At 40.9% G+C, this 15,407-nt stretch overlaps 1 protein-coding gene across 1 annotated transcript in view; it reads left to right on the top strand.

Annotated features, from left to right (window-relative positions):
• LOC126281749 (furin-like protease 2) overlaps window positions 1-15,407 on the top strand; it is a 710,013-nt gene that overhangs the window by 473,748 nt on the left and 220,858 nt on the right. The window contains 1 exon segment of the mRNA XM_049980936.1: window positions 973-1,145. Coding sequence (XP_049836893.1) covers window positions 973-1,145 — 173 coding nt within the window.

Below are 15,407 nucleotides of genomic sequence, written 5' to 3' on the forward strand. Positions count from 1 at the left end.
CAACGATCAACTCTATAGTGTGATGTACTACTCTCAGGAAACTGAAGAAATGACTTCAACGCGTTCGTTGCCACAGAACTGCAAACGACCTTGTCTTTCTCAATGACTTAAAATATACCTTCAGTTACATGGAATTACGTATCAATGTTTTATGCTGTATACAAGACGAAAACGCAGTCAACTGAGACAGTGCCACCTGGTGATGTACTATGCGGTTGTTGTGTTTGCAACATTTTTGTCAGTTGTCAGCTGGTACTGAACACGAAAACTTGTAATAGACGCAGTACACTTATGTCAATAAAATTCTTCTGGGTTAGAGACCGCATTGTCATTTATAAAATTGCAACGTTTCGGCGTCTGTTGCAAGACGCCTTCCTCAGGGTGTTAGCAACACACCCTGAGGAAGGCGTCTTGCAACAGACGCCGAAACGTTGGAATTTTATAAATGATAATGCGGTCTCTAACCCAGAAGAATTTTATTGACATTGACAACGGCCGCGGTAGCCTACGGTTACATTTAGCAGTACACTTACGTTTATGTTTGTACATAAAACTACTACATCTGGCATGCCGGAGTGTAGTGATCATGATGGCAGTGGGAAGCGTACAACACCCAAAGTGAAGGGAATTGCAAGACTTAAGGACAATATGTTCTAAGTATTTTAGAGTTATGCAACAAGACCGTTTAATATCATGATCGTAAAATATTTTCGTGTCAACTTCTTCTGTTCGTCCTCTTGCTGATTCGATAATGATAGCAGAGCTCTGTCGATACTGGTCAACCAAGAAAAAGATTTATTAGCTCCCTGGACTTGCGGAAGTTTTCTTTTGTTATCAAAGAAGAAAAGTCTCTTGAAACTGACCTTGGTGCCGAAAGCGCACAGTATACAAAAGTTACTCTTTAACTGGTAGCAAAATTTGTTTCATAACCTCAGCATACGCCATTCACATACACGATGCTTGTTCCTGCAGGTGTTCGCATGCTGGACGGCACGGTGAACGACGCAGTGGAGGCCCGGGCCCTGGGGCTGAACCCTGAGCACGTGGATGTCTACAGCGCCTCGTGGGGGCCGGAGGACGACGGCAAAACGGTGGACGGTCCAGGCCCGCTCGCCAGGAGGGCTTTCGTCCGTGGAGTCACCAGCGTGAGTACAGCAAGCCTCACGGGCCACTCCATGTCTTCCGCAAAAATGTCCGTCACTTTTTCCAGAACGAGACTTTCAATCTGTTGGGGAATGTGTGCGGTTTTGGAAGCTTCGGTAAATTATATGTCTGGGCCTGATCCAGGACTGAAATAAGGACTGTAGCTCTCACGGGTAACAATCTTACAGCTGAGCTACCCACACGTGTTTCATGGGCTACTCTCCAGGACAGACGTCAAATATCTCTCACTTTCCAAATGAGTCCCAATTTGGCACGTTCCATCTCAAAATGTGTGTCTTATTTCGAAATGATGTATCGCTGTCGCCAAGTCATTCCTATAAAACCTCATTTCTTCCAGGACTCTTAGTCCGACAGTCGAGCGTAGTATGTCGTACAGCGGCACTGAAATTTTGGAAGTGGCAGAGCAGTGTAGGTACAACAGAAGCTGTGGTTGGAGACTGAGGGTCGCGCTTGGCTGGCTCATCTGGTAAGAGCATTGTACCCAAAACCAAAGATTCCGGGTCCTAATCCCCATAAAAGTCTACATTCCGATTTTCAACCGTCACTGATAGGACTCTCTCCTTAAATTTTTCGTTTCTTCAACATCTGACAAAGATTCGTTTAAGGAAGATTGCCAAATGGCAGTGTGGTTGGGATTTCACATTAAACTTTAGAGCTTCTTACAAATGGTTATGTAAGTTGTGGTCAAAATGACCTGGTTAGGCCCCTTTATATATTTGTTTGTCCTTACATCCGAGATTTAACACTCCTGCTACTTGGAGTTCATTTATCGATATAATTAATGATCGACTAGTTCTTGATGCAAACAAAATTTCCCAACAACGTTATGAAGGAAAACGAAGCAACGAAACTTTTGTAAACGCAATCAGAATGGCAAAAATGAAATTCCAAATATATCAGATCAACAGACTAATGAAGTTTGAGTACCAATACAAGCAATTTCTTGGAAAATAACTACTGTCACTAATTTCAAAATTTACTGTGCTACGACCTGCATCAAAGAATATCACAATATTCCAATGAAACCTATGGTAACGGGCTTACCTCGACATAAAACTGCATAAAATTATGCAACATTAAAATTCATTTGAAGTAGTACTGACCTCACCTCGAATTTAGTATACAGACGATCTGGAAGAAACAGAATATCTTGAACAACTAGAGATAGGGAGTTCATGTTCATGGGACAATTGTATTTGTATGTTCTGCAAAAATAGTTAGCATCTGAACCATGTCGGCCGCGGGTTCAGAGTCAACATCGATACAGCGGCACATCACCTCGTACGAGTAAAATGTGCCTGCGATTCTCGTTGTCGCTATAAACCGAGGATAATGGATCAATGTGACTTGAGCAGAAGCGCAGGATGCCTCACTGACGTATGCGCGAACAGTGCCAAATAAGTTGTTTGAAACAGGGCACATAATTGGCATCCAGGAAATTGCTGCTCGTGTGGGACGAAGTGTTTCGACAGTGCAATATGTGTGTGCAGAACGGTTCATGGAATGCCGCGGAATACAGCTCGATGAGCTGCCCCCTCTCCCCCCCCCCCCCCCCCCCGATAGATCGACAAGTCATCTGAATGGCTTCGAAGGACAGATCTGTTTCCTCCTCGCCACTGATGCAACGTGCACTCTCGTGCACTATCAGGAGTGACAGTTCGTCGTCGTTTATTACGTCATGGGTTACGTATTCGTCGTCCACTTCTCTGCATACCATTGACGTATCTGCAGAAACATACTTGACGGCAATGGTGTGTGGAGCGACGTCAATGGGGTCAGGAATGGCATGAAAAAATGTTTTTGGACAATACCAGGTTCTGTTCATCGGAAAATCTTAGCCGCACTATTTGGTTCGCCGCAGACAGGGGGAGTGGCAACACAGTGATTGCATTCGCACAAGACATTCAGCGTGAGCTCAAGGCCTTCTGGTGTGCTGCCAGTCCACGACACTGTGACCAGGGTGACTTCCGTGAACGACATCCCACGATTAGTGGCTGAACCCTTTCTGGACAACACGCCAGTCGCCATTTTCAAACAAGACAATGCACGACTAGGAGTTGCTGCGTGAGCACATTCCCTGTTGCTGTCACCGGAAGTCACCCTTTTACCCTGGCTCGCCAGATCACAAGTCTTGTTGCTAGTCAAAAATATGGAGGATATGGTGAAATGACAGGTGCAGTACTGTGACTCAATCCCAACCACCACAGATGAATTTTGGATCTAGGTGAGTGCAGCACCACAGGAGGGCAATCGCGCTTTATACACGTCGATGCTATCACGCATGGAACAATTTACCAGGGTCCATGGCGGACCCTGTGCCTACTAGGCAGCAGGACACATACCGAAAGGAAGTGACTGGAATGTTATTCATTTGTGCAGAACATACTAATATACATGTCCTGTGAATATGAGCGTCCTATCTCTATTCATTCAAGGTGTTCTGTTTTGTTTCTGAAAATGAGTGTAGCAAACGATTTCATTCAATAATTTCCAGCGACAGTGTTACAGTCAAAATGTAAAAGAGGGCGTTTCCTTGAGTAACTAACAACAAACACCGTGAAAAAGGAAGTAAGAGTATATATCTGCCAACCCAATCCATAGCTCTGAAGCATAACTCTTATAATGAAAGCGTGTTATCGTAAATAACTATTACAAATCTAGTAAAAACACGGATTTATTTGGTAACATTTGTGAATATGTTACGTAACAAGAGTGAAAGATGTTTCCTACATACAATACAAAATGATTGTCGCAGGTGTCCAAAAAGTTTATCTTGCTATATGGACTTCTGTCGCAAATGTATTGCAGTGACGATACCGTAGTGTTGAATAGATACGCGACAGATGGATAGCACGAAACATAACAATACGTTTCTACGTGATAAGCATTACTCACACGAGAGACAAACGCATTGCGCGTGGAGTCTGTGAGCAAGGAAATCTAGATAAATGACACTCTGTATATGCGTAGCACTGTAGGTTTATTTTTCTCAATTGCACACGGTTTCATACATCGTAAATGCAGTAAGACTTCTCAAAACCAGGAGCAAAAGGCTAGTTTATTATTGTAACCTTTTTATTGGCGTTAATAACAAGTCCACGTAACCATCTTCTATATATATAAAAATGTAAATGTTCTTTTGGTCAAAATCATATATCTCCGAATGTTCTTCACCAACTGCTTCGAAATTTTGACACAGCGTTCCATTGGTAACTTACGTGATTTTATGTACCTACTGAAGCACAATACGGTGTCCTTCTAAATCTAGCAATTATTGTCCATTTTTTATGTAGTCATAAAAACCCTTTCTTCTTTTTAATTTTTATATGCAGGAATGCCTACTCCACACGCTCCTCGTTTTGTGTATTCGTCGCCAATCAATGTAAATTAATGTGTTATTTAAATCATTGGTTCTTCTCTGTTTCTTCTTTGTCCCTGTTACGAGAGCTGATAGAATGAAGGCTTGCACGGTAGGTGACACTGGTGCTGGTAAAGCTTTCGGGGTTTCCCAACATATTTCTTTGCGGAGAGTACGCATACCTGCTTCTATTTGCACGATAGTATCCACAAGTGGTACTTGCATGGGTGTTATAGCGTAGTTTCCTGTCTTGTTTAGAAATGAATTAGCTTTTACAGTCATATGTCGGGAAGATTGACTCATATGTAAAAGACTCGCGTCGTTTTATAGGGAAAATTGAACGGCTAATTCTGGCTCCCGAAGATATCTTTTCAAGTTATTTCAACACAGTATGTTTATTCACTAAGATCCCAGTCAACTGAGTTATCATTTTCATAACGGATATTTTTCCAAGAGATTCATCTGCTCTTCTCACGCTTTGCCTTACTTCCAATGAGTTCCAATGGGATAAAGAATTTTATGAGAAACATGATAATTTTCCAATGGGTAACCTTTTAGGCCCCGATATGCCTAATTTCTAAATGGAGAAATTCGAGCAGTCAGCTTGATCAAATAAGCAACTAGAAAATGACAACAAAATACCTTTCTCGGATGTTTTAGTTGTGAGGCAGACCGTTGGAAGTTAGGAACATTAGGTGTTCCGAAAAGTAACCCACATAGAAAGATGTTTACATAAAAACTCTAATCACTGTCCTCAACAAAAGAGAGGTGTAATTGAAAGTCTTGCCGATCGAGCCTAAAGGACGTGCAGGCCAGAATATCTGGACGCAGGATTTCAAGAAAAAATGGCTACGTGGGGAAAGATGTAAACAGATCTCTAAGTCCAAATAACGGAAGCCGAAGGATATGCATGAAAAACAACGATGGAAGAATACAGGCGCTCTCCCTTTTATTAAAAGTAACAGATCAAATAGGAAAGGTATTACAGAAACATGACATTAGACCGACTTTTATATCAACAAAGAAAGTAGGTTAGGCTCTCTGATCTGCAAAGGATAAAGCCCAACACTGTCAGTATGTGTCGTGTACAAAATTCCGTGTAGGTATGCAGATTTTGTACTGGAACAACCAAGAGAAGCGTGAACACATGGTTGAAGGAACACAAAACTCTTTTCCGCCTGTAAATCATTTGTAGCACAGCATACTATTCACCCAGGAAGTGAACAAATAAAGTTGCCTGAAAGAAAAATTTTATCTATGACGACGAACTATTATGCATGGGTATGTAGAGAAGCCAATAAAATATATTAACAATTTTAGTAGGATAGAAGAGAACATGGAACCTAATGACATATGGACAGTAGCTCTACACAATCAGTAAAGAGTTTTTTGTATTTGACAGGAGGACAATCGACAGTTAGCTTTTATCTTGACAAGAATCATCTGTGCTTAGCAATTGTAACCCCGTCCATACCACGGTCGGAAATTCACGTAGCGAAGTTCCAGGACATGTAGAGGGTGGTGAGTACATCACATTTTGAACAAGAACCCATGTCGGGAAACTTATCGTTTCCGTTATACGACAGTTTCAATGCATCTGCACCCATGTGAGGAGTACAATTGTTTCAATCCATTTGAAAAGAATACTGACTCGTTCCACTGAAAACAAAATAGGGTATGGCATTGGTGGCCCAGTTCTTTAACACCACTACGGCGACTTGCGAGTGAATGAGGATGAAATGACAATGAAAGACACACAAGACCCAGTCATCTCGAGGCAGAGATAAATCCCAGACCCCGCCGGGAATCGAACCCGGGACCTCGTAAGCGGGAAGGAGAACGCTACCGCAAGTCCAGGAGCCGTGGACACTCGTTCCATTATTACTTACGTATTTGCATTACAACTTACACCTCTTATAGTTTACATTAGTCGACAACAGCAAGAACTCAGCATCTAAGGCACCAGCCGCAACGTACCGCAGCATTACATGGCTCTATGTGACAACCACCAACGTTGTTACACACATTGTACATCTAGAAGCATGTTCTGGTACAGTCTCTCCATCCCACCTGATCTCTCTTCAAAGTCTTGTGCAGCGGCCTGAACTCGTGCCAGCTGATTTTCCTCTGTCTCCACAGGTGTCTCATAAATTAGGCTCTTCATTCGACCCCACATAAAGTAGTCCATAAGGGTTAAATACGGCGATGGCGGCGGCTACGCGGTTGGACCACCACGGCCTATCCACCTGTCACCATACCGTCTGTTGAGATGTCTCCGGACAGCCAGAGTAAAGTTAGGTGGTGCTTCATCATACTGAAACATTTCCCGACGGACGTTCAATGGCACAGCTTACAAGAACGGGTCCAGTACGTGTCGTAGGAAGACTCAGTACGCGGGACCCGTGAGCTTGGATGGAAGGAGGTATGGTTGAATCACATGACCGTCCAGAATACCTGCCCACAAGTTAATTCCAAACCTGTCTTGAACTCTCTGAACATGCATGACATGAGGGTTTTCGTCCTCCCAGACATGGCTGTTTCGAGTATTCAGAATACAATCCCTTGTGAACCTGCATTCATCTGTGAAAATAACTCGACGTGGAAACAGTGGCGCGTCGATGCAACCGTGTAGGAACCATGTGCAGAAGATGACGCGTTGTGGAAAGTCTGCAAAACTCTTAGCGTGTACCCTTTGCAGGTATTACGTATATAATTGTTGCTCAATGTCTAAGACGGTACTGTGAGTAATAGCCATTGCACGTGCAATTGTTCGTGAACTCGTTGACGGGCTTATCTTCAATGCAACGCAGTACACCTTCTTCAAATTCGGGAATTCGGCGTCGCCGTGGAGCACCACAATCCTGCCTCCTCACGGTGAAGGTATCCGTTTCTCGTAGCCGTTGTGTAATTTGGGCAAAAAGTTTGAGCGATGGAGTGTGACAGTGTGGAAAACGTTCGTGACAGCAGCTCTTCCGTTACCCAAAACTTCACCATACACAAGGAGCATGTCCGTGTATTCCGCACCATGTTTCCTCTGTCGGTGATGCACAAGTATTGTCTCACAGCAAAGCGGACAAGTGACACCTGTGGATCGTTTGACGTAGTATAAGTCATCGTGTCTACCCTGTGTGCATACCAGGACAGGGAGCTCTGAGACGTTTCTCTTGCCACGCCGGCCGGGGTGGACGAGCGGTTCTAAGCGCTACAATCTGGAACCGCGCAACCGCTACGGTCGCAGGTTCGAATCCTGCCTCGGGTATGGATGTGTGTGATGTCCTTCGGTTAGTTAGGTTTAATTAGTTGTAAGTTCTTGGGGACTGATGACCTTAGAAGTTAAGTCCCATAGTGCTCAGAGCCACTTTTCGTTTCTCTTGCCCTAAGCAGACGTTGACGAGGTACACATCTGAATTGAAACTGTCGTTGAACGGAAACGATACGATTCCGGACATGGGCTCCTATTCAAAATATTCTGAACTCATTACCCTCTACATGTCCTAGAAGTCTGTAACGGGAATTTGCGACCACCCTGTATATGTAGCTCTCAGATTTCCGAACCGTCAGTCGGCAAGACTCAACGAAAGCGCAACGTCTCTGTCCAGCGCACTTCTGGACGAAATTTCCACGATCTTCTACCATGAAAGATTTATCAGCAGCATTGTATTTCTTCGCTTCAAGTTTCAAATAATGTTCAACTGTGTGTGAAATCTTACGGTACTTAACTGCTAAGGTCATCAGTCCCTAAGCCTACACACTACTAACCTAAATTATCCTAAGGGCAAGCACACACACCCATACCCGAAGGAGGACTCGAACCTTTGCCGGCACCAGCCGCACAGTCAATGACTGCAGCGCCTAAGACCGGTTTCAAGTTTCCTATGAACTCCAAGCTCCTTCATATTAAAACGTCCTATTATATTCCAGATGCCTACAGAGAATATATGCTTAACTTCAACTCTTTTTCGTTCATTATGGTCTTTTTGTCGGCTGTGAGAACTATCTGCTTATTCTTTAGAGATTAATGAGTTAACCAGGCCATCGCACAACCCACGCCCTTTGCGATCGGATTTCAAATGTGAATACCTTCTCCTAGATAGATGGGCTTAAGAGGTTTACCTCCCTTTCTTCTGTGTTAATGAAATCCCAGCAGAGATGGCTGCTACTTCCACTCTTCAAATTATTGTAGGGAGCGTCTGGTTTCACACTGCCTTGTTGATCGTTGCAGTCATCACCGTAACCCTGGCTAGCGACCCTCGCAAGTTAATATCACCTGGGCAGGTGAACCAAGGCTTCTTAACGAAGTGTTAGTCCTCCCCCCTCTCCCTTCATAACTGGCCTTGCGACCAGCTATGGTGAGTATATAAACCTGAAGAAGGAAACCGCGAAGATTCGGAAATATTTTATAAAGAACTGCAAAAACAAGTAAATAAATACAATAAAACTGATCATCTGTTGGTATTAGAGGTCTCAAATTCAGTAACTGGAAAGGTACTAACAGCAGATACGGTAGGAGCATTTGGTGAAATACTTTATGAAAATCGAAAGACGTCAGAAGTTTTTTGATGCATTTAAGCAGCTAAAATTTCCAAATACGGTCTTCAGAAAGAATCATAAATAAATTTACCAGGAATGCAAGAGCTTCTCACTCAGTAATTGACTCTGAAATAGCTAATACAAAAATAATCTCTCAGATCCGAAATACTCATGTGTTTAGAGAAAGCGCGATATAGGCTCTGATCACTCCCTAGTTACTTCGAAGATTCACATATGGGCAAGACGGAGGACAAACAAACGTAACCCTAAACCAAAAATTGAAATATGAAGTTCATCTTCTGCAGCAACCAAGCTTACTGAACTTACATGTAGGAAGCCTCACACAGGAATTGGAAATGGTTGAAACTAAAGACAATACTGTAGAAAAATCGGAAAATAAGGAATACAGAAACAGCTAACAACATTACAGAAAAGCAAAATGTTTGTAACAAGTGTTCACAAACACGAACATGTGAAGCAAGGGAAATACATAACCAAAAAAGAAAGAAAACACAGAATTCAATAAAAGGATATCATAGAGGATCCTGGGAAAAGTTCATTGGTAATATTGAACATGACATACACGGAAGACAGATATAGGATTTAAACGTATGAATTATATAAATAAAATAGAGAAACATACTTCAAACATTACAGTAACAACTGAAGATCGACAGATACAACATAACACAAAGTTATTGTATGATGAAGTTAGTGAAGCAAATTATTCTTACAATTCGATAATAACTTCGGAGACCATATAGATCTAAAAGATGTAACAGTAGTCTTTATTATAACAGAAAACAGAAAAGCTACTGTCCCAGAAGGCACTAATTCTGAATGAATCAAGTATGACGGAACCACTTGAGAATTTTGCCTCCTATATCATGAAATATATGTTGGAAAAACTGTTGTGTACGTTAAGAGTGAAATACAGCTAAAGCTATTTCTGTATTTAACAAGGCAATAGGAAAGACAAAGGAAATTATGGAAGTATAAGTTACTAAAACAGTATATAAAATTTACAGGAAGATTCTTAAACAAAGGCTACAAACTATCGCTGATACAATAATCTCAGAACAGCCAGGGTTCAGAAAGAGATGTTCGTGCAACGGTAATATATTTATAATGAGAGAAATTGTTGACAAAATTCGGATATTTGACTTAGAAACACACTTAGCATTTATTGATTATGAGAAAGCCTCTGTTAATACCATAAAGAGTCTGTATGTAAATTCGAAAATAGTTATAAGTTCGGTTCCGAAAATGTAAGATAAAAGTTTAATAAATCAAGATGTTCGACAATGGAGCAGTATAAACCCACTATATTTCATTTATATATTGACGACCTAGATATGAAGTGGGAAGATGAAATACTTCTAGGAATTAAAATAAGATTTAAGATACCATCAAATACGCGGTTATATGATGATGACCAGTTAATTATACAGGAAACGGATGATAATTTACATAGGTTAGTTATATACTGAGCCAAACGCAATACATTACTACTAAACTGTGTCTACAAATAACACAAAGATAATGACATTCAAAGGGAAGACTTCAGTTTGATTGAAAGTATTACAAAATCTTAGAACAAAAACCCCACTTCAGTTGTCTAGGATATCAGATTAGTTTCAACTATAACAAAGACATTGAGAAAAATGTTAATAACTATTAATCTGTCTACAGAACCGTTGGAAGAACTTCAAGAAGAAAATAGAGAAAAGAAACAGAAATGAAATTCTGTAAATTATGGTTATACAAAATGGATAAAATATGGAATTAAACAATAAGATCAGCTTTAAACATCATTTCAGTTAATGACAAGATATAAGAGAACACAATCATGTTGGTAGACTGACAGAAAATGTATTGGCAAAATATATAATCAATTACCGGCCGACTGGAGAGAGAGAACTAGGTAGACATCGTAAGAGATGTACGGATAGCTGGTAGAGACTGAACAGATGACTACAACACCTAATCCATGGAAGGAGATAACGATGAGGATGATGACGAAGACAATAAATGGATACGTTGTAGGCAGACATCTCATGTTCATATATTCACAAGCGAATATCTGAAAATTTCTTCGCTGATTCCTTTGAAATGTTGGTATAACTTTATGTTCGAATACGCTAATTTTATGCACCTACTGGTGCACCATAACGTTTATAAGTATATACAGGGTGCTCTAAAATCCGCCTTACAAAATTCTAATACTTGTAGTGGGTACTGAGGAGACGATATTTTGAATTGGACGCTCGTGCGGAAAGATATCGTTCCCATGCTACAGCCGTTTGATAACACGTTTGCAACAGGGTAGTCATGGTGGGGGGGGGGGGGGGAAGAGCTTATTTGGGATCGGTTGATGTCATTTGACGTCATCCTATTTCTCTGACTTGGTTCGAGCGTCAATCACGTGTTTGTTAGCCTTAGATTGACATGACTGAATACACACTTGCAGAATACACCGACATGATTCTTCTCTATGGCGAAGCTCAAGTTAATGAAAGACCTGCTCGACGCCTTTATCAAGATCATTGTCCACAACGTTCGATTCCATCGCATACGCTTTTCGCCACAATCACGCAATGACTTTAAGAAAGGGATAATTTCATCGTCAGAAGGCGTGACTTTGGTGCTCCAAGGAGACGCTGCACACCGGAAATGGTTTTAAGTTTAGCTGTAAACAACTGTGATTTTGTTTCTTTCGTTAATAATGAGTTGAACTGTAAACGAAGTGATGTGCTAGGTCACGAGTAACTAATTGTTAGTGAAATTGCTCACGTTAACAACATGTTTTCAGATGGTTGTAGCGTATGGGAAGAAGTCGAACGTTGTGGATAATAACCTTGATAAAGGCAACGAGCAGGTCTTTCATTACGGAAAAAGGTACATTAGCGGACAGGGGCTACACTACCAAGCATTATATACTCAGTCTCCTATAGAAGACGTAGGAACCTTTAAGGGGAATTTTAGAGAATCCCTTATACCATATAATTAAGAAATAAAAATATTACATTTATGTACCATAAGGCGCTTCAGTACCACATTCCAGTTTTCTAATTCAAAGTTGTGTGCAAAACTTAAAGGAATCGGTAAAGAACGTTCGGCGATTTAAGCATCTGAACCAGGAACATGAAATTTTAGCTAACAAGACATTAATTTATATATATTATACACCAATAGGATCTCAGCAGATCTATAGAAACACGTGCGTATTCAAATGGAACGTTGCTAGAATTTCAAACATTCACTGAACAATTTTGGAAATTTACAATTTTGTATAAACGAATATATACTTCTACATAAATAAAAAGTAAATATTTGTACATTCCAAATCCTAAATGTCCGTAAATTCTTCACTATCTACTTGGAAATTTCGACAGAACGTTCAGTCAGGCATGCGAGTGTTTTCATATATCGGCCAGAACGCCAAATATAAGACATGTAGATAATTAAAGCGGTAATCAATAAATATGTAAATATTTGTGTGTAGAAAATCGTAAATCTCGGAAAGCTCTTCACAAACTGCTTTGAAATTTTCACACAACATTGCATTCAATTACGAGCATTTTTTCTATTGTCCAATTTTTAAATACATGGTGTTGTTGTCTTCAGTCCTGAGACTGGTTTGATGCAGCTCTCCATGCTCCTCTATCCTGTGCAAGCTGCTTCATCTCCCAGTACCTACTGCAACCTACATCCTTCTGAATCTGCTTAGTGTACTCATCTCTCGGTCTCCCTCTACGATTTTTACCCTCCACGCTGCCCTCCAATGCTAAATTTGTAATCCCTTGATGCCTCAAAACATGTCCTACCAACCGATCCCTTCTTCTAGTCAAGTTGTGCCACAAACGTCTCTTCTCCCCAATCCTATTCAATACCTCCTCATTAGTTACGTGATCTATCCACCTTATCTTCAGTATTCTTGTGTAGCACCACATTTCGAAAGCTTCTACTCTCTCCTTGTCCAAACTAGTTATCGTCCATGTTTCACTTCCATACATGGCTATACTCCAAACAAATACTTTCAGAAACGACTTCCTGATACATAAATCTATATTCGATGTTAACAAATTTCTCTTCTTCAGAAACGCTTTCCTTGCCATTGCCAGTCTACATTTTATATCCTCTCTACTTCGACCATCATCAGTTATTTTACTTCCTAAATAGCAAAACTCCTTTACTACTTTAAGTGTCTCATTTCCTAATCTAATTCCCTCAGCATCACCCGATTTAATTTGACTACATTCCATTATCCCCGTTTTGCTTTTGTTGATGTTCATCTTATATCCTCCTTTCAAGACACTCTCTATTCAGTTCAACTGCTCTTCCAAGTCCTTTGCCGTCTCTGACAGAATTACAATGTCATCGGCGAACCTAAAAGTTTTTACTTCGTCTCCATGAATTTTAATACCTACTCCAAATTTTTCTTTTGTTTCCTTTACTGCTTGCTCAATATACAGATTGAATAACATCGGGGAGAGGCTACAACCCTGTCTCACTCCTTTCCCAACCACTGCTTCCCTTTCATTCCCCTCGACTTGTATGACTGCCGTCTGGTTTCTGTACAAATTGCAAATAGCCTTTCGCTCCCTGTATTTTACCCCTGCCACCTTTAGAATTTGAAAAAGAGTATTCCAGTCAACATTGTCAAAAGCTTTCTCTAAGTCTACAAATGCTAGAAACGTAGGTTTGCCTTTTCTTAATCTTTCTTCTAAGATAAGTCGTAAGGTCAGTATTGCCTCACGTGTTCCAACATTTCGACGGAATCCAAACTGATCCTCCCCGAGCTCTGCATCTACCAGTTTTTCCATTCGTCTGTAAAGAATTCGCGTTAGTATTTTGCAGCCGTGGCTTATTAAACTGATAGTTCGGTAATTTTCACATCTGTCAGCACCTGCTTTCTTTGGGATTGGAATTATTATATTCTTCTTGAAGTCTGAGGGTATTTCGCCTGTCTCATACATCTTGCTCACCAGCTGGTAGAGTTTTGTCATGACTGGCACTCCCAAGGCCGTCAGTAGTTCTAATGGAATGTTGTCTACTACAGGGGCCTTGTTTCGACTCAGGTCTTTCAGTGCTCTGTCAAACTCTTCACGCAGTACCGTATCTCCCAATTCGTCTTCATCTACATCCTCTTCTATTTCCATAATATTGTCCTCAAGTACATCGCCCTTGTATAAACCTTCTATATACTCCTTCCACCTTTCTGCCTTCCCTTCTTTGCTTAGAACTGGGCTGCCATCTGAGCTCTTGATATTCATACACGTGGTTCTCTTCTCTCCAAAGGTCTCTCTAATTTTCCTGTAGGCAGTATCTATCTTACCCCTAGTGAGATAAGCTTCTACATCCTTACATTTGTCCTCTAGCCATCCCTGTTTAGCCATTTTGCACTTCCTGTCGATCTCATTTTTGAGACGTTTGTATTCCTTTTTGCCTGCTTCATTCACTGCATTTTTATATTTTCTCCTTTCATCAATTAAATTCAATATTTCTTCTGTTACCCAAGGATTTCTAGCAGCCCTCGTCTTTCTACCTACTTTATCCTCTGCTGCCTTCACTACTACATCCCTCAGAGCTACCCATTCTTCTTCTACTGTATTTCTTTCCCCTATTCCTGTCAATTGTTCCCGTATGCTCTCTCTGAAACTCTGTACAACCTCTGGTTCTTTCAGTTTATCCAGGTCCCATCTCCTTAATTTCCCACATTTTTGCAGTTTCTTCAGTTTTAATCTACAGGTCATAACCAATAGATTGTGCTCAGAGTCCACATCTGCCCTTGGAAATGTCTTACAACTTAAAACCTGGTACCTAAATCTCTGTCTTACCATTATATAATATATCTGATACCTTTTAGTATCTCCAGGGTTCTTCCACGTATACAAACTTCTTTCATGATTCTTAAACCAAGTGTTAGTTATGATTAAGTTGTGCTCTGTGCAAAATTCTACTAGGCGGCTTCCTCTTTCATTTCTTAGCCCCAATCCATATTCACCTACTATGTTTCCCTCTCTCCCTTTTCCTACACTCGAATTCCAGTCACCCATTACTATTAAATTTTCGTCTCCCTTCACTATCTGAATAATTTCTTTTATTTCATCGTACATTTCTTCAATTTCTTCATCATCTGCAGAGCTAGTTGGCATATAAACTTGTACTACTGTAGTAGGTGTGGACTTCGTATCTATCTTGGCCACAATAATGCGTTCACTATGCTGTTTGTAGTAGCTTACCCCCATTCCTATTTTCCTATTCATTATTAAACCAACTCCTGAATTACCCCTATTTGATTTTGTGTTTATAACCCTGTAGTCACCTGACCAGAAGACTTGTTCCTCCTGCC

Source organism: Schistocerca gregaria, chromosome 7 (assembly GCF_023897955.1).
Source record: "Schistocerca gregaria isolate iqSchGreg1 chromosome 7, iqSchGreg1.2, whole genome shotgun sequence".
In the NCBI taxonomy this organism is placed as follows: Eukaryota; Metazoa; Arthropoda; class Insecta; order Orthoptera; family Acrididae; genus Schistocerca; species Schistocerca gregaria.